This window comes from Pan paniscus, chromosome X (genome assembly GCF_029289425.2).
Source record: "Pan paniscus chromosome X, NHGRI_mPanPan1-v2.0_pri, whole genome shotgun sequence".
In the NCBI taxonomy this organism is placed as follows: domain Eukaryota; kingdom Metazoa; phylum Chordata; class Mammalia; order Primates; family Hominidae; genus Pan; species Pan paniscus.
Genome location: NC_073272.2, coordinates 54,700,847 through 54,721,014, shown reverse-complemented (window position 1 = coordinate 54,721,014; position 20,168 = coordinate 54,700,847). Strand labels below are relative to the sequence as shown.

At 50.4% G+C, this 20,168-nt stretch overlaps 1 protein-coding gene across 5 annotated transcripts in view; it reads left to right on the top strand.

Annotated features, from left to right (window-relative positions):
- The first annotated feature begins 437 nt into the window (after positions 1-437).
- Positions 438-20,168, top strand: part of IQSEC2 (IQ motif and Sec7 domain ArfGEF 2) — a 95,537-nt gene continuing 75,806 nt past the window's right edge. For 2 of the 5 annotated variants that reach the window (XM_057301102.2, XM_034950322.4), the window contains exon 1: positions 481-1,423. In XM_057301102.2, the coding sequence (XP_057157085.1) occupies positions 717-1,423 (707 nt within the window). In that variant the 5' untranslated portion in view covers positions 481-716. Of the gene's footprint in view, positions 1,424-20,168 lie in introns of all 5 variants that reach the window. The other 3 variants (XM_055106466.2, XM_055106467.2, XM_055106462.2) reach the window with 2 other exon arrangements.

Genomic DNA, 20,168 nt, shown 5'->3' with positions numbered 1-20,168 from the left:
GTCGCCTGAGGTAGGAGACACAGGGGCTGGCTAGGAAGGGGAATCTGACACTGCTTGGGATTGGCAGACCTAGGGCATGGGGAGTCCACGGGTTGTCGGGACCTGGGGACTGCCTGGGATGGGGGTTCCTCCCGGGATGGCTTTGGATGAAGATCCCCAACCTGGCGAACCCGAGGGACGGGCGGACTCTGGGAAGGAGGGCTTCTTTAGGCTCCGTTAAGTGAGGACCCAGGGACGGGTGGAATGGAGAGATCTCTTGCGGGCTGTCATGGGGCTGGCCCTGGCCGGGCGCCGGTGCCTTGGGGCCAGTCCAGCTGCGGGTGCGGGTGGCAGCCGCAGGTGGGGCGCGCGGGGGCGGGCCGGGCGAGCCGGGTGGGGGCAGGGGCGGGGGGCGGGCCGGCGGCCGGGGCGGTCCCGCGCGGCCGCGCTGCGCAGTGACTCCGCAGCGGGCGGAGCGCCGTGGGCCGCGTCCTCCCGAGCAGTGGCTGTGGTGGTGGTGGTGGCGGCGGCAGCGGCGGCAGCCTCAGCTCCTGCTCCCCGTGCCGCCGGCCCCAGCGCTGTCTCCCGGGCCCCCTAGGGCCCCCGGGCCCTCAAGCCCGGTGCGCGCCCTCGCGTCCCGCCGGCCCCCTCCCCCGGCTGGGCCCGGGGGAGGGTGGCGCCGTGAGAGAGCGGGGACAGGGCTCTCCTGCCCGTTCCCCTGCCCCTGGGCCGCCAGGATGGAGGCGGGGTCGGGGCCCCCGGGCGGCCCGGGATCCGAGAGCCCAAATCGGGCCGTGGAGTACCTGCTGGAGCTGAACAACATCATCGAGAGCCAGCAGCAGCTGCTGGAAACCCAGCGGCGGCGCATCGAGGAGCTGGAGGGCCAGCTGGACCAGCTCACCCAGGAGAACCGCGACCTGCGAGAGGAGAGCCAGCTGCACCGCGGGGAGCTGCACCGGGACCCCCACGGCGCGCGGGATAGCCCGGGCCGCGAGAGCCAGTACCAGAACCTGCGCGAGACCCAGTTCCACCACCGCGAGCTGCGGGAGAGCCAGTTCCACCAGGCGGCCCGGGACGTGGGCTACCCGAACCGGGAAGGCGCCTACCAGAATCGGGAGGCTGTGTATCGGGACAAGGAGCGGGACGCCTCCTACCCGCTCCAGGACACTACCGGTTACACAGCCCGCGAGCGTGACGTGGCCCAGTGCCACCTGCACCACGAGAACCCAGCCCTGGGTCGCGAGCGTGGCGGGCGGGAGGCCGGGCCGGCGCACCCGGGCCGCGAGAAGGAAGCGGGCTATTCGGCGGCGGTGGGCGTGGGGCCGCGGCCACCGCGGGAGCGGGGCCAGCTGAGCCGTGGCGCATCCAGGAGCTCCAGTCCCGGCGCCGGCGGAGGCCACAGCACCAGTACCAGCACCAGCCCGGCCACGACCCTCCAGAGAAAGTAAGGAATGTGTGTTTGTACCCCCGGCTCTTCCCTCTAGATCCCTCTCCAACTTGTCCAGCTGATAGAGTAAGAAGCCAGTGTCTGGTTCCGTGTCTTCCTCTCCTGTCCCAACACGCCAGGAGAAGCCAGGTCCCCCTCATCCAGCCGACACCCCTTCCCTGGCCACCCCAGACTGGGTTGGCCAGATGAGTGCAGGCGTCTCTTCTTTCCCGGTACCGCGGCCAGCGAGGGACTAGAGCAGTCATCGCCGCCTCCCCCGCCTCCACTTCTTCAACCCCTAGCTGCATCCTTGCCAGAAGATAGGTTTTCATTTATTTATTTATTTTGGGTATGCTGGTTGGAATTTTTATGGTCGGCGAGGGTGTCTACTCAGAGCCCCAGGGGAGAGAAAGCCCCCCACCCCCGCCTTTTTTTTTTTTTTTTCCTTTTTCTTTTTGCCTGATCTTTTCTCCTCTGGCCGCCTCAGCTCCATCCCTTACCAAAGAGGCAGGTGGGGACCAGAATGGCTGCTGGAGGCTGAGACATCCCTCTGAAGGGAACTGCAGCACATTCTGGCCGGGGGGAGCAAAGATGGGGGAGCAAAGATGGAGGCCAAGCCCTTGGCTAGTTCCTCAAAGTCCACCCCCTCTCCACCCTTCAAGAAAAACAACACCCATTTAAAGAGCCCTACCGGGAAGGGAAGTCTAGATTGCCCCTCTGCTGGATCGGTTCCAGTTCCTGCACTGGGGTCTGTGTGTCTATTTGGGACACCTTGGCACTATCTCTTGGGTTGGTGGGACATGGGCTGGGTCCACTTTTTCTGTGTAGATACCATGGTGAGCTGATTGGGTTACATGTATCAGGCTGAGAGAGTCAAGGGCGTGCAGACTCCCAAGGCTGCCCTAAAGGCTCCCTTATTTCTTTTCTGCCGTATTCGAAGGAACACTGAGCTGGGAGTTGGGAGACCTGAGTTCCCCTTCCAGCTCTGCTGCAGATTGGCTTTGTGACCTTGACTGAGTCTCTTTCTCTCTTAGGCCATCAGTTCCCCCGTATCTTTTTAAATGGCAAGGTCTGCCTTGGATGATCTTGAAGTACCCCTCCAGCTCAGATTTGATGGTTCTATGTTTAATCCAGCCACACTACAGAGCAAGTCTGAAGTCCTGTAGCGAATGGACAGGCTTCCCCCTCCTCTCACTGCTCAGCTGGTCCTACCATGTGCCACAACCAGTGGAGTGTCTCTTGGAGGCTGGGCTGGGGGTGGGGAAACCTTCTGCCTCAGGAAATCTGCCGGGAGACAGCTCTCTGCAACTCCCCCGTGGTGAGGCAGCAGGCTGGGGTGCTGGGTTGAGATGGCTGGGCCCCAGGAGCAGCAGCTGTAGCTTGAGGGCTCGGCTGGGCTCCACTGCAGCACACCCTAAGCTGAATTTTAGTGTGGACTGCCCCTGAGGAGTCTGGGGGCAAAGGAAATGGGCTTTCCTGCCCAGGCAGGGCTGCTGCGAGCTCAGTCCGGGAGGACTGACTGTGTGCCTTGGGGCGCCACACTGGAAGAGGGACAGAGGTAGACCAAGGTCCATTCAGGAGAGGGTCATGGTGGGCCGGGGGCAGAGGAAGACTGCATGGGGTATGGTCGAGCCTGGCTGCAGAAGACTTTTCTAGAGGGGTCAGGCCTGTGACAGAGGGAGCGGACTCATTATGTGTGGCTTCAGTGAGCAGAACCCGAAACAGTGGGAACATTTGAGATAGATTAGGAAGAACTTTCCAACCTGGCATTCTGGTGGTGCAGTGGACTGCCTCGAGAGGTGGAGGTGGGAGCTGGATGGACCTGGAGCTCTCAGCGGAGCTCGGGTGGGAGTCTGGGAGAACTGGAGGAAGCATGATTCCTGAATCAGGTAGAAAGCCCAGTGAAATGACCTGGGTCGTCCCCAGTTATGGGATTCCATGACTCTGGCTCTCCACCCTGCAGACATTGGTCTGAATCTCTTGGCTGACTGGTTGCCTGTTTGCTCCTGAGCTCCATGTTTCTGCTATCCGTGCAGGCCTACCTCTTGGTCCTTCCCTCTTTTTGTGAACCCCCCCAGGTTGCTTGTTGCGTTTCCTTGCTTTGCATTTCCTACTGGATTAATAAAGGGGTTTAGGTAGTACTTTAAGTTTCTCTCCTGACCATATATTAACTATTTGCACACCCATTATTACCTCTTTTTGACTTCACAACAAGCCTTCTGCAGTGAGTGTTGGCAACTGCATTTTAGAGATGGGGAAACTGAGGCTCCAAGATGAAGGGACCTCACTCAAGGTTACCCTACTAGTTGCTAATGGAGCTGGGACTAGAACCCAAGTCTTCCTGTCTCCAAGGCCTGGTATTTTTTTCTCTAGAGCTCTCCAACCCACAGGAGTCTCTTAGCCTCAGGACCTGGCCTGGCACTGAGCTAGGAGAGGCCAGGAGAGCCTTAGGTCTCTAGAGGATTTGAGCAGGAGGAGATGAGTCTGGGATGAGTGGGGAGTTGACAGCGGCAGGGAAGAAGGCTCTGTCTCCCTCCTTTCCACTCTCCCTCCTGGCCTGGCATCAGGAGGGCCTGTTGATGCAGTAGCCATTGCTGTCACTGCTGCTGCTGCAAGCGACTCCCCTGCTAGGTCTGTTCTGGGTTTGTAAGGAGTGGGTGAGAAGCCGCTGGAAGCGAGGGCAGGCAGGGTGGGAGTTTAGCAGCAGAGGCTGCAGCATTGGGGGAGGCTAGGTAGAGCGGGTACAGGCTGGGCTCTCTTGGTCCCCAGGCTCCCCCTGGTGGAGGAAGAGGGGAGAGTGGTGCCTGGGCCGAGCTGCAGCTTGTTGGGGGGCCCCGCTGTGCCTAGGGACTTTCTTTAGTCCTCCCAATGATCCCGTGCTTCTGTCACCACGATCCACATTTTACAGCAGAAGAAATTGGGGGATCAGAGAAGTGAAGCCCACCAGAGGTTACATTACTCATAAGACAGACTCCCAATCCTGTGAACTTTCCCTCTACTGCATTGGACATCAGCTGTCATGTCTACCCCCATCCATGTCATCCACCCAGGATTCCCATATCCTCCTGCACCGTCCCCTCTGGACAGGTTCCAGGATGCCAGTATCCCTTCTGCTGTGCTCAGGGTGTGGCCTTTCTAGTGCAGATAGAGTGAGATGCGTCCCTGTCTCCTTTTGGTTCTGGGTCCTCTGTACGCGAAGGTTTTGTTTGCTTGCTTTTTAGTCGTTGGTCCTGACTAATGCTCAGGTCTTTTCACCTGGAATTGTCCACATACCCCCCCCCCAAGCCTGGTTGATTAGAGAATAGCTCTGCTTTTGTTGTTGATCTTGGCTTGGCCCCCTTGCAGTCCTGCCACCTAGAGTGATTTATAGGAGTGCTAGGGGCCCCTGCTGAGTTGCTCCACGCTGAAGAGCTGCGTTTCCCACGCTCTTTGCATGGGCCCAGCTCCGGCTTTGCTGTAGGCGGTGGTGGGCTGAAGCTGGTATGGTGGCAACTCTCCTTCCTTTACCCCCACCCCCATCCACCCTGCAAGCTGGCTTACACTTGGAGATAGCAACTAGAGGGGCTGGCCTGGTGGTGTTTTTTTTCTTTTTCTTTTTTTTGGTTTTGGTTTGTTTTTGGGACAGGGTCTTGCTCTGCTGCTCAGGCTGGAGTGCAGTGTTGCGAACATAGCTTACTCAAGTGAGTTCAGGAGTTTGAGGCTGCAGTGAGCAATAATTGCAAAAAAGGAACACCAGGCTGGCCCTTCTAGTTGCTATCCGCCCAATTCTTTTAAGCAGAGACGGGGTCTCTCTGTGTTGCCCAGACTGGTCTCAAACTCCTGGGCTCAAGCGATCCTCCCTCCTTGGCGTCCCAAAGTGCTGAGCCACCACGCCCGGCCCAACGTGGTATTCTTGACAGCTAGGGCAGTGTATGGTCTACCACATGCTGTCGTCTGCTTGCAGTGGGATGTCAGCATGCTCCCCGCAGGGGCTAAGGCCACTGAGAGACAGCACGTGAGACAGTGAGCCCAGGGAGAGGCTCAGGGAAGTCTCTCCTTTGGGGTCTTGGGTACTTTTCCCAGGGGGTGTCTCTCCTTCCCAGGAGGGAAAACCATTTATCTTCCCTCCCACTGTGTTGTGAGCATTATCTTCGTGTGGGAGGAAATGGTAATGTTGAATTTAATGAGAATGAGAGTCTTGCTTCTCTATCTAGATCTGGGGCAAGAATGGGGTTGTTATCATCTACAAACATTTCTTGGCTGTGTGCACAGCGCAGGAGGGGCCACGAGGCTGAGCAAACACTGCGCTCTTAGCGCTTGCAGAACCCCTGCTCCCCTCCATCCAGGGAGACAGGGTTGCAGGCCTAGCCATGCCATAGAGGCAACACTCAGGACAAAATGAGTGGCAAGAATGGTGAGGAGTGGAAGTTCTCAGAGGAAGGAGGGATCAGGCCAGGCCAGGCTGCTGTTTGAGTACCTGGGCGGTGGGTGAGGGATGAGGGGTATGGAAGGAATGTGAGTGGTCCCTTCATGGAGGTGGCAGCTGGGAGGAAGACGTCAGACCAGACTTGCTGCCTGCCCTTTCCTCATCTGTCCCACCCCTGCCTACCAAGGTCTCTGAATTTGCTGGGCGCAGAGTAAAGGCCTGGAGCATAGGGAAGAGGCCACACGTGTACCGAGTGAGTCTCAGCCTTCTGCCAGGCCCCACGCTATGTGACTTTATGTAATAATAGCTAACATTTTTTCACTGCTCTTACTGTGTGCTAAGCACTATTTGCTCTAAGCGCTTTCCATGTATTAATTCATTCAATCTCCACATGAATCCTCTCGTGTAGATATTGTTATTAACTCCATTTTACAGATGAGGAAACTGAGGCCCAGAAAGGTTGGATAGCATACCCAGGATCACTCAATGAATAAGTGGCAGAACTGTGAAGGAGCTGGAGGAGCCCAGGGAGTTGGGCTTCAGGGTCCGCAGTGTTCTAACCCACCCTGGAGCACTACTTCTTACCTCATTTGCACAGAGCCCCTGCCAGATGGGTGTGTTCGTTTGTTTGTTTGTTTTATGAGTTTCACTCTTGTTGCCCAGACTGAAGTGCAATGGCACGCTCTTGACTCACTGCAACCTCCACCTCCTGGGCTCAAGCAATTCTCATGCCTCAGCTTCCCGAGTAGCTGGGATTACAAACACGTGCCACCACCCCCGACTAATTTTTGTATTTTTAGTAGAGACGGGGTTTCACCATGTTGGTCAGGCTGGTCTCGAACTCCTGACCTCAGGTGATCCGCCCACCTCTGCCTCCCAAAGTGCTGGGATTACAGGCATGAGCCACTACGCCCAGCCTATTATCTTCATTTTTTCAGACAAGGAAACAAGGATCAGAGAGGTACAGTGACCTGCCCGAGGTTATTCAGGCAGATGGAGCCCAGAACTGTCTGGCTTCCAAACCTATGGTACACCGCTGCCTCCCGCAGGTGGGCTTTAAAGACATCAGAGCTACTCCAGGTATGTGGCTCTAGCTTCCTCCAACAGAGCTCCCAGGACCACTGCTCTAGGCAGGCTCCCTCTCACCATCACCCCCTGAATTTTGGCCATGGTCTCCTAGTAGATTGCCCCTCCTGCTCTCGCTCCATCAAGCCTCTGATGAGGTGCAGCCAGACCATGTTCTGCAGTCCAGCTCCAGTAGTTTCACTCTCTCTTTGGCCTGAAAACTCCTCCGCCTGCCCTGCATGGTCTTCTTAGGATCTGTCCCCAGTTTGCCTTTTTCCTCTCATCTTTGTACAGACTATGCTCCAGCCAGGCTGACCCGTGTGCCCCCCTGGTTAGCCCACTCAGGCCTTCTGCTAGCCTCTAGGTCTTTGCTCATGTTGTTCCCTTCTCTTGGGCTGCTGTACCCAGTTCCCAGGCTGGACTCAGCTGTTACCTCTCCTATGTCTGTTTGCTGGTGTCTCTGATGTTTGGTCTATCCTTGACCCTCTCAATGAGCACATTGCCCCTTTTTATTCCTTCATGGTTGTTTACATCTCATGTCCCCTCTGTTAGACTGAGACCCCCTTCAGATTTACATTTAACTGACATATACTGAGTGCATTTTGTGTGTCAGGTTCTGTGTTAGGTGCTGTGGGCATGAGTGAAGGAGCTATAAGCTTGGAAACACATAACACAGCACATAGTAGCTGCTTAATAAATACTGAGTAGCTAAATGAATGTCTGATTGAGTCCTGCTGAACTAATAGCCAAAGGTACCTAATTTTTTCTTCCTTCCAGGACTCCTGTAGTAAGAAATGACAACTTCAGAATTCTCTTGGGGTAGGCACAGTAGCTCCCAGCACTTTGGGAGGTCAAGGCGGGAGGATCACTTGTGCCAGGGAGGTTGAGGTTACAGTGAACTATGATTGTGCCACTGCACTCCAGCCTGGGCAACAAATTGAGATCCCATCTCTAAGGAAAAATAAATTCTTTTGGTTTTTCTGTGGCTTTTTTCTCATGCTCCCTGGAGCCATTTTGGCCTTTGCTGTCTCTTCTCACGCTCACCAGCCTTCCGATTCATAGAATGTCAAGGTAGCAGACTTGGACGAGACTTTGGAGACATTTAGACCAATCTGCTGATCATTATCTCTCCCTGCCATGTCAGGCTGTGGTCCTGACCCTCGATACCAAGTCTTCTGTTCTGAAAGGAGCAAAGAGGCCTGCACAGGACCTGTGTGCAGTTCACTCAGCCCAGTGGGAAGTTGCTTATTTATCCATCAAACCTTTCTTGAGCTCAGACCCTGAGCTGAACATGGTATCTCAGGGTTGACATAAGACTTGGCCCCTCTGCCTCACTCACTGCAGTGTTCCCTGGCAGGATCATAAACATTGGTCATGGGGAAGAATGCTTAGTAAGTGACTTACTTCCTCTTTTGGGGAAGCTCCTTTAGGGCAACATAATTTGCCAGTTACTACAACTTCCTCATGGTATTTGGTTTCTCTCCAAGCCTGCCTGTTGGAAGCATTTACACGGGGAAGCCCATTCCCCAGTGCTTAGTAGCTGAAGCTCTCTGGGACCTTAGCATTCAGAGAAAGTGTGGTGCCATGGAAGGACTTTGTGTAACTCTAGGCAAATCACTTCACTTTCAGAGCCTCAGTTTTCTCAAGTAGTAAATAGGAATAAAACTGTATTTTCTGATGCATGAGATTCATGTTGCCAGCCCCCTACCTCCCTCAAAAAAATTGTATCAGAAAATTTCCTGGCTGCCTGGCATACCGTACATCAAGGTCCTGATCAGGCTGGAAAGCTGAGAATGGAAAATAATACATGAGACTGCCCTGCCCCCTAGAGGCGGAATGTGGCAAACACACAACAATGCAAAGACCGATGCATCGCATCCCTTTCAAAACAAAGATGACAAGCCAGAGCTACACGGCTGATCAGGATTATTCCTCCAACATTTTAGATGTAAATGTATCACTATCATCACCTAATAGGTACCGTTTCACTAATGTTTCACTAGTGCATTTCGTTGGAGCGATGTGATTTTTATACCTTTTTAAAGGAGTGATAGGACTGCATATCCAGGCCCTGTGATTTCCTACTGGATTCCAGGATACAGCATACTGCATTCACCTGAATAAAACCAATATTTTCCTTCATATAACCACTTTAGAATTATTGTCATTATATCTGTGATGAAAAGTACCTAACTTGGCTCTTCCCCCACATTTTCTTATAAATCTGAGAGGCATCTCTCACAACTGTATATCTGATATGCCAGCCAATTCATAAACAACCCATCTCATTGTGATGGTTGTGAAAATTAAATAAGATGACGTAGGTGAAGCGCTGAGCACACAGTATGTGTTTACTCAGCAATAGCCATTATTATTAATAATAACTCTGTAAAGCTCTGTGCTGTGGGAGGACAGGAGGAGAAACCATGTGGCAGCTCACCACATTTCAGAGAGAGAGGTCAGTCCAGTGAATATTGCATGCCAGGATGTGCCATGCCTTGTGCCATCACAGGCAGAGAATTCTATGATTAGTATATAGTTCCTGGCTTCAAGGTGCTCATAATTGGGTGGAGAAGGTGGTGGTGGAAATAGACGATTGCAGTGTGCTATCCAGTGTGTCATGCCAGAGGGGAGCACAGAGGGCCACAGGTGCTCAAAGGAGAGACATCACCCTGGACTGTCAGGGAAGGCTTACTGGAGGAGGTGATACCTGAGCTGAGGCTTGGAGGATGAGTTTGAGTTAGCTAGGTGAAGAAGGACAGCATGTGGGTTGGTGGGAATTGGGGGCAAAAGGGAGGTTAAGGCAGAGGGGCCAGCATGAGCAAACACACAGAGGTATGGGCCCAGCAGGATATGTGTATGGGGAGGTTTTTTGTTTGTTTGTTTTGTTTTTTTATGAGTTCAGTACAAACTAGAGCACAAACAGAGAGACTTGCAGGGGAGTCTGGAGGGTTGGCCGGCTCACATCTTGAGGACACTTCACTAGCAGCGTCAGGAGCTTTCTGCTGTTTTGTTTTTGTTTTGTTTTTGTTTTTATTTTTTTGAGACGGAGTTTTGCTCTTTCGCCCAGGCTGGAGTGAAGTGGCGTGATCTCAGCTCACTGCAGCCTCTTCCCCACCCCAGGTTCAAGCAATTCTCCTGCCTCAGCCTCCCGAGTAGCTGGGATTACAGGCGTGTGCCACTATGCCTGGCTAATTTTTGTATTTTTAGTAGAGACAGGGTTTTGCCATATTGGCCAGGCTGGTCTCAAACTCCTGACCTCTGGTGAGCCACCTGCCCTGGCCTCCCAAAGTACTAGGATTACAGGCATGAGCCACCATGCCTGGCCAAGTAGCATTTTAAACTGGGGGAGAGGTGCTTATTGTGTGGTGTGGGAGAACATGTCAAGAGCCACGTTTTGGAGAGATCCCCCTAGAGGGCAGTTTGGAAGATAGATTGGAGGGTATCCAGGGAGGAGGCTGGTGCAGCAGTCTAGATGAGAGATGATCAGGCCTGTGCTTGGGCAGTGGGAGTAGAGATAACCTATGTGGGGAGAAAGATGATGATGGAGGGGAGCGCAGCCTGCTCTGGAAGCTCAGAGGAGTGGCAGCGTTCATGACCAGTAGGGTTTTAATAATACCAGCATAGAAATCAAGAAATCACAAGTTGGAAGGACTCTGACAAATCATCCAACTGAAGCTATTCATTTTACAGATGAAAAGACTGAGGCCCAGAGAGAGAAAGGACTTGTATAAGGCCAGTCAGGGTGTGAGCAGAAAAGAGAACGCTGATTAGAAGAGTCACCCTAGTATGAATGCCAGCATTCAGAGCATCTTTTCTTTTCTTTTCTTTTCTTTCTTTTTTTTTTTTTTTTTTGAGATGGAGTCTCTCGTTCTGTCACCCAGGCTGGAGTGCAATGGCGCGATCTCGGCTCACTGCAACCTCCGCCTCCTGGGTTCAAGGGATTCTCCTGCCTCAGCCTCCCGAGTAGCTGGGATTACAGGCATGCACCACCACACCCAGCTAATTTTGTATTTTTAGTAGAGACAGGGTTTCTCCATGTTGGTCAGGCTAGTCTTGAACTCCCGACCTCAGGTGATCCGCCCACCTCGGCCTCCCAAAATGTTGGGATTACAGGTGTGAGCCACTGCGCCCAGTGCATCTTTTCTTAAATGTGCTGTTCTCTTTCTCCCCCTAGCTCAGGCCCAGCCTTCTTTCTGCTGTTTTTTGTCTTATGTGGCTTCATTTACTGTAACTGAGGCAGCTCAGAGGCAGTTTCTGGCCTGACAGCCAGGTCTGTCATCCCTGTTTTTCTGTTTTCATGGAAGAGGGTGGACCTGTGTCTGTCTTTAGTATATCCCCATTACCTTGGGCTGGGCAGCTCTACCCCGGGTGTCTTTGTTTTGAGGCTCGATGATATGATACATAAAGAACGAGCTTTGGAGACAGACAGACCTGGATTTGAATCTGTGTTCCACCCCAACCCGCAGGATGGCCTCAGCTAGGTCATTTTACCTTTTCTGAATTTTAGTTTTTCTGTAAAATGGGATAACAATGCCTATTATGCCTATTTCTCAAGTTTTTTGTTTGTTTGCTTGCTTGCTTGCTTGTTTTGAGACAGGGTCTCTTTCTATCAGCCAGGCTGGAGAACAGTGGTGCGATCACAGCTCACTGCAGCCTCGACATCCTGGGTTCAAGTGATCCTCCTACCTCAGCCTCCCAAGTTGCTTGGACCACAGACATGCACTACCATGACCGGCTAATTTTTTTTGTAGAGACAGAGTCTCCCTATGTTGCCTGGGCTGGTCTTGAACTCTTAGGCTCAAGCAATCCTCCCACTTCGGCCCCCTAAAGTGCAGGGATTATAAGCGTGAGCCACCATGCCTGGCATATTTCTCAAGGTTAGCCAAGATAATTTCGATGGCATTCCCTGATACTGTAGGTGCTCCGTAAATAGATAATTTCGATGGCATTCCCTGATACTGTAGGTGCTCCGTAAATAGTCATTTTTCTTCTCTTTCATGAAATCTCCCATGGACAATGACTTAACGAATCAAAGCTTTGCTTCCCCTGAAAACTGGTATATTTCTTCCTTCCTAATGTGAGGCTGTCATAGCTCATTGTATCTTCCTTTTTGCCTCAGCCACCAGTTAATTTGAAGCATAGCTCTAGCATCTTTGTTGATTTCTTTTTCGGACTTATTTTCGAGTTCAATTTCTCTTCTGTGTTCTTGGAGTAAGCACCCTCAAATCCTTTGTGACTCAAGCAGGTATAAATAACTAATGGGTGTAAATAGTTGAATGAAAGTAAGGCTGAAGAGGCTGGACTGGCGATGGTGGGATTTGAAGAGGACCAGAGGTGGAGCAGGCTGGGGCAGCCAAGACAGTATCTGTGTGGATGGCTGTGAGGAACCAAGGGGTTAGTTAGGAGAGGCCAACCCGTCACCCGCCTCTCTTACCTCCTGTTCTCAAAAGAAGCATAGATATTGGAGAACAGGACCTCATGTCACCCAGAATCATCAGCCTGCCCATTTCATATTTACAGTGTGGAAGCCAGAGTTCTAAAGAAAGAGAAGGGCTTGTTTTGACAAACTGAATCAAAGCAATGCACATGCACAATTTTTAAAAGGCAAAGTAGTACATAAGGACTCATGTAGTAAAAAACTGATGTCTTCCTATCCCCTGCTTCTCAGCCCCAGATGCAACCACTTTTCCCATTTAGTTCTTCTGGCGGTAACTTCATATCTCTAAATAACGTGTTTGAATGGGTATTTCCTATTTATCAACTTTAAACATTATCTTGACTTTTTCCTACCATGACAAAATAATTTAGCTTATTTACAACAGCTGACTCTTTCTCAACACTCCTTCCCACTTTTTTTTTTTTTTTTTTTTTTGAGACAGGGTCTTGCTCAGTGGTCCAGGCTGGAGTACAATGGTGTGATCACAGCTCACTATGACCTCAAACTCCTGAACTCAGGCAATCTTCCTGCCTCAGTCTCCTGAGTAGTTAGGACCACAGGTGCATGCCACTACACCTGGCAAAGTTTTAATTTTTTTTTTTTAGAGACGGGGTCTCGCTATGTTGCCCAGTTAGGTCTCAAACTCCTAGGCTCAAGTGATCCTCATCCTTTGGTCTTCCAGAGTGCTGGGATTGCAGGGGTGAGCCACTGCGCCCGGCCCCTCCCAGATTTTGAGAGTTTTATTATTGTGTGGGCTCCTCTATTAGTTACCTTTGTAACTTTATTAAGTACTATTTTAAACTGACTTCTTATTTCATCAGTTTTCCACAGCATCTCTTGACCACGTACTTTGTAAGACATAGTTATTAGTGCCATCCTTCCCTCCATCTCTCCTTCCCCTCTTCCACCTCCCAGTCTCTATGTTCTGTACTTGTGTATCTAGCAATGTAGATTACATTTGCATTCTATTCTGTAAAAATAATTATGTTTTCAATGCTTTATCTAGAGAGATTGATTATAAAAATTACCTGGCAGTACACTGTTTATGTGATTATGACTATGTCACTATTAGTCATCGCAGGGCCAAATAGTGTACTGTAATTATACCTCATTACTCACAGTTACACAACCTTTGTACTCCCAGGATTGTTTTAAAACTTCATACCGAAATATAATATGAATACAGAAAAGTGCTCATATCAGAAGTGATATGACCATATCACAAGTGATATAGTCACTTTTTACAAACCAAACACCTAGGTAACCAGCATTCAGAACAAGGTCTGTTTTTTATTCACCCTGAATAGTACTCAAGCAGCCCTTTCAGTTTGAAGGACTAAGTCTCTTCTTTTTTTTTTTTTTTTTTTGAGATGGAGTCTCGCTCTGTCGCCTAGGCTGGAGTGCGGTGGCGTGATCTTGGCTCACTGCAACCTCTGCCTCCCGGGTTCAAGCGATTCTCCCATCTCAGCCTCTCTAGTAGCTGGGACTACAGGTGCCCACCACTATGCCCGGCTAATGTTTGTATTTTTAGTAGAGATGGAGTTTTGAACTCCTGACCTCAGGTGATCCACTCACCTCAGCCTCCCAAAGTGCTGGGATTATAGGCATGAGCCGCCGTGCCCGGCCTTTTTTTTTTTTTTTTTTTTTGACAGGGCCTCACTCTGTTGCATAGGGTGGAGTGCAGTGGCTCAACCTCCACCTGCTGGATTCAAGTGATTCTCCTGCCTCAGCCTCCCGAATAACTGGGATTACAGGTGTGCACCGCCACGCCTGGCTAATTTGTATTTTTAGTAGAGATGGGGTTTCACCATGTTGGCCAGGTTAGTCTCGAACCCCTGACCTCAAGTGACCTGCCCACCTTGGCCTCCCAAAGTGCTGGGATTACAGGCGTGAGCCACCATACCTGGCCCTCTCCTTATGTTATTTCTTTGATCATTCCCTTCCCTTAATTTGCTCTGTTTTCTTGTTTGGGAATGTCTGTTAGTTGGGTGTTGAACTTCCTGTAGGCTGTTGATCCTGTAGGCTGCTTACCTTTTCTCTCATACTTTCTATTTTATGGTATGTGAATAAGTTAATAGAAAGTCTGACTGAGCCAGGCGTGGTGGCTCATGCCTGTAATCCCAGCACTTTGGGAGGCTGAGGCGGGAGGATCGCTTGAGCCCAGAAGTTCGAGACCAGCCTGGGCAATATGATAACATGATGAAACCCTGTCTCTACAAAAAAAAAAAAAAAAAAAAAAAAAAAGAAAGAAAGAAAAAGAAAAAGAAAAAAAAGAAAGTCTGACTGAGTGGTGAGCTGCCTATGTATCCAGGCTTGCTTGTCCACTCACTGGCTTCATTTTGGCGAGCTGGCAGGGAGTTGGTTGTTATAATCCCCAAAGGCCAGAATGAATAGCACTTTATTTTGGGGGCACCAACATGCCACTAGGTGTCTTGACTCATCCTAGATAGTTTAATTCCTTTAGCAAGCAGCCCTCTGATACTTTGCCTACGGGTGAATGCCAGGCGGCCTGTGTTCTAGGTCTGGGGGTTGGGGTGGCAGGGAAGGAAGGATGTCATATACTTACCTTCCATTTATCCCTGTGTCCAGTGCCGTGGTTCCTCCTACCCTCTCTTGCAGCTACCATCTCCAAGTCTGGAGTCTCTCTGGGCCTCTGCTGGCCTGACTGTCTCCCTCCTCAGCTGCAAGCCCCTAAGTGGTGTTCCTGGATCTCCCTTAACTGTGAACACCCTGCTGTTTGTTTTTTTGCTTCCAGAAATTTGTTGAAATCTCTCACCCACTGATCTCACCCTCTCCCATCCTCCTCCCTGTTATGAGTTCATACTTTATTTTATTCCTTCACTTTCATTATGGTGGGGTCCTGGGAGAGAGAGGAGATAAACATTTATGCCCTTGAGGTGGAAACTAAGGTGAAAGCTACTTTAAAAAAATGGTTGTTTTGCTTTTTCAACCCAGACTGAAACTGGAAACTATTAGTAGGCCCCCCACATAGCCAAGCCTGGATGACCTCATTTGGGGTCATCCAAGCTGTGTTGCTTCTGGCCCCAGCCCTTATCATAAGCATTCCTCCAGTGGCCTCCAGAGCACCCCTTTCCTCAACCTCTGCTGCCTAGACCATGGAGTCAAGCGAGCCCTCAGCCGAGGAACCGGACACCTGGGTTCTGATCCCAGCCCTGCCCCTGCCTCCCTCTGGACCCCTGGGCCAGCCCCTCCACCTCTCTGGGTGCCCTCTCTGTGGCTTGAGAGGCTCTCCGTCTGCTGTAAGCTGGGCTTTGCTGGGATTGGCTGGGTGCTTGGAGGGCAGCCCAGCCTCTTTGTCCGGGCGGCGGGAGCAAGTGGGCCAGAGATGGGCCCCAAGCACTCGGGGGGGCTTGGAGGCTGAGCTGAGGCTTCTGCAACAGCAGGCTGTGCTAGCTGCTCCCCCTTCCGCCCACTCTTTCCCATCATGGCTGAACCTCTATCTCTCTGCCTCCAGCAGAGAGAGGAGAGAAGGCAGGGCTAGAGAGCTAGTTCTGTTTTCCTTTGCTTCTTCTCTCTCTCTGTCATTGTAGTACCCAGCTGATCTGTGCTACAATACCTGTGCCTAACCGCACCTTCCTTTTTTGGTGTTCCCCCTTTCCGTCCTTGAATGATTGTCTCTTCTAGAAGCGCTCCTTGAGTGTTCATGGGGTGGGGGGCCTTGGGCTGCACTGTGTGGTGGGGAGACAGGAGACAGATGAGGGAGAGGGGCCAAACTTGCAGGCTGGAATGGGAGATGAAGTGCCACTTGGCTCTGGGATGACAGAAGGAAGCAGCAGCTGTAGCAGTTAAAAGCATTGGTTTTGGAATCAGACAAACCTAGACTTGAATCTCGGCTCTACTACTTATTAGCTGTGTGAGCCTGGGTAAGTCACATTGCTCCTCCGTACCTCAGTGACTGCATCCATACAATGAGAAGAACTACTTTGCACAACAGTTATGAAGACTGTGCAAAGTAGTAGGTACAACTGTGGACCACTGTAGGTGCAACTAAATAGTAACTTTATGGCTGGGCATGGTGGCTCATGTCTGTACTCCCAGCACTTTGGGAGGCCGAGGCAGGATTGCTTGAGGCCAGGAGTTTGAGACCAGCCTGGGCAACATAGCAAGACCCCATCTCTACAAAAAATGAAAAAATTAGCTGGGCGTGGTGGTGTATGCCTGTAGTCTTAGCTACTCGGGAGACTGAGAGCAGAAGATTACTTGAGCCCAGAAGTTCAAGGATGTAGTGAGCTATGATCATGCCACGGCACTCCAGCCTGGGTGACAGAATGAGACCCTGTCTAAAAAAATAAATAAGGCCGGGCGTGGTGGGTCACACTTGTAATCCTAGCACTTTGGGAGGCTGAGGCAGGTGGATCACTTGAGGCCAGGAGTTCAAGACCAGCCTGGCCAATATGGTGATACTCCATCTCTACTAAAAATACAAAAATTAGCTGGATGTGGTGGTGCACACCTGTAATCCCAGCTACTCGGGAGGCTGGGGCACGAGAATCACTTGAACCTGGGAGACAGAAGTTGCAGTGAGCCGAGATTGCACCACTGTACTCCAGCCTGGGTGACAGAGTGAGACTCTGTCTCAAAAAATAAAAAATAAGAAAAATAAATAGTAACTTTATGATTATTTGGATTATTATAAGGCAGAATATGCTAAGGCCCAAATAAAGTCTGCTTATTACTTTATTATGATTATATAACATATAGTATTTGCTTATGATTGAAAGGAGCATGAGGTTAGGGAAGGTATTCTCTAAGGAGGCAGCTTTTGACCTCATCACTCCTTGGATCAAGCCTCCCAGGGGCTCCCTGGCAACTACAGAATGAAGTTCACGCTGTGCTGCCTGGTATTCAAGGCTCTCTTGGTTGTAATCTCTGCCTTTCTTCTCTTCAAAATGTAAATGTGAAGTGATACTTTTCTCTTTATTTCCTGAAAAAGACATTTTAAAAGTGACAGACAAATATTTCATTTGAGGTATATAGCAGTCTTCCTCATCATTGTCATCATCATCAACATCATTTTTATCATCCCAGAACCTGTACAGTGAGTTGTGTTAAACAAGGACTATAGGAACAATAATCACCAGCAAAAGGATAGCCAGCAACTGAAACCATCATGGCCTTCATTTTGTCCTTTACCGCCATCTTTGCCTTCAGGATTGTTTGGCTCCATTACTAAAAGTGATTCCAGTATCCAACAAGCTTTCTGATTTGTCCTGTGGTTCTGTTTCTTCTTTTTAAATAATCTTCATGAGACTTTCTTGCATAACACCATTACCTCATCCACCTGTTCGCTATACTTTTTGTCATTTCTAGGTCTGATTCTTGGCTTCCTTAGAAAAGAGTCTTCCTCTCTACCTGAATCATCTTCCTTTTTTTTTTTTTTTTGAGACAGAGTCTCACTCTGTTGCCCAGGCTGGAGTGCAGTGGTGCAATCTCGGCTCACTGCAACCTCCACCTCCCGGATTCAAGCAATTCTCTGCCTTAGCCTCCCAAGTAGCTGGGATTACAGGCACCGCGCCCACCACCACGCCCAGCTAATTTTTTTGTATTTTTAGTAGAGACAGGGTTTCACCATCTTGGCCAGGCTGGTCTTGAACTCCTAACCTTGTGATCCACCCGCCTCAGCCTCCCAAAATGCTGGGATTGCAGGCGTGAGCCACTGCGCCTGGCTACCTGAATCATCTTTCAAAAGGTTTTCACTTTCACTTTTTTTTTTTTTAGACGGAGTTTCGCTCTTTCACCCAGGCCGGAGTCAAGTGGCACGATCTGAGCTCACTGCAACCTCTGCCCCCCAGGTTCAAGCGATTCTCCTGCCTCAGCCTCCTGAGTAGCTGGGATTATAGGCGCCCACCATCATGCCTGGCTAATTTTTGTATTTGTAGTAGAGATGGGGTTTTACCATGTTGGCCAGGCTGGTCTCCAACCCCTGACCTCAGGCAATTCACCCGCCTTGGCCTCCCAAAGAGCTGGGATTACAGGTGTGAACCACCACGCCCGGCCTACTTTTACTTTTTACATTGTCATGATTTAGGTGTCACTTGAACTTGGGAATCATCTTTACCTCCCCCTAGTGCTTTTCTCCTTCCTCGCTGTCACAAGTAGGTCTTCACGCCACTTGTGGTTTAGGGAAGTGCTTGCATGCTCCTTTGGGTAAGGCTACAGCTCCACTCATTCCTCAAGTCACTCTGTTTCCTTCCTAACCCTACACTCAAGTTGTACTGAACTATGTAGAGTTTGCTAAGCATGTCAGGCTTCTTTATGCTTCCATGCCTTTATTCTGGCTGTTCCTATGGCTAAATGCCCTTTTTTTTTTTTTTTTTTGACAGAGTCTCACTGTGTCTCCCAGGCTGGAGTGCAATGGTGTGATCACGGCTCACTGCAGCCTCTACCTCCTGGGCTCAAGTGATCCTCCCACTCCAGCCTCCCAAGTAGCTGGGACCACAGGCATGGGCCACCACACCTGGCTAATTTTTTGGTTGTTTGTAGGGACAGGGTCTCCCTGTGTTGTCCAGGCTTGTCTCACACTCTTGGGCTGAGGCAGTCTTCCCACCTCAGCCTCCTGAGTAGCTGGGACTATAGGCACACACCATCATGCCCACCTAATTTTTGTATTTTTGTAGAGACAGAGTTTTGCTATGTTGCCCAGGCTGGTCTCGACCTGGGCTCAAGCAATCCTCTCACTTTAACCTCTGGAGTAGCTGGGACTATAGGCACACACTAAAATGCCTGGCTAATTTTTATTTCATTGTAGAGACGGGATCTCCCTGTGATCCCCAGGCTGGTCTCAAACTCCTGGGCTCAAGCAGTCCTCCCGCCTTGGCTTCCTAAAGTGCTGGGATTATAGGCATGAGCCGCCGTGCCTGGCCCCAAATGCCTTTTTACCCTTGTCTACATGGCAGATAACCAGTTAACTTTTTTTTTTTTTGACATAGGGTTGTGCTCTGTTGCCCAGGCTTGAGTGCAGTGGCATGATCATAGCTCGCTGAAGCCTCAAATTCCTGGGCTCAAGTGATCCTCCTGCCTCAGCCTCCCTAGTAGCTGAGGGAGGCCTAGAAACTTATTTCTCTCTGGTGCCACCACGCCTGTCTAACTATTCAAATTTGAAGAACATCTAAGTACCTCACACTGTTCAAGGCACTTGGAAACAGTGAGCAAAATAGACAAAACCTCTGCCCTGTGGAGCTGAGATTCTAGTGTATGGATGTCTGGGATGGGTGTGGAAAAGAAACAAATAAACAAGAAGACACATAATATGTCAAGTAGTGGTAAGTGCTATGGGGAAAATAAAGCTGCATGAGCCTGGGGAGTGCAGAAGGCTCAGTCAGCTCCACCACAGCCAGTGTTTGCACAACCATTATTAAGCAGCATTTTCTCATTTAAGCATTTTCCAATGTTATCACATATTCTTTATAACCATAATCCTCCCAACAACCGTATCATATTAGTGCTATTGTTATCTCCATTACATTGATGAAGAAACTGAAACTTAGGGTCATAAATCGCATAGCTGGAAGAGGCAGAGCTGAGACCCAAATCCAGGCCTGTCTGACCTAAAGCCTGGACTCATAACTACTGTCATTCTACAAACCTCAACACAATTCTCTGAAGTCAGAATTATTATGCCTATTTTATAGTTGGGGAAACTAAGTTCAGAGAGGAGAATGGATTCATCCATGGGTTGCACAGCAAATGAATGGATTTGAACCCAGATCTGTGAAGGCTAGGGCCTTCTACAAACCCTGAGGCCTAAGGCTCTATAGACTTGCCTGCCTCTACATTTCTAGGGCCCAAGCAAGTTACCAGTTGAAGCCCTTGGCCCTCCACACTTCTCTTCC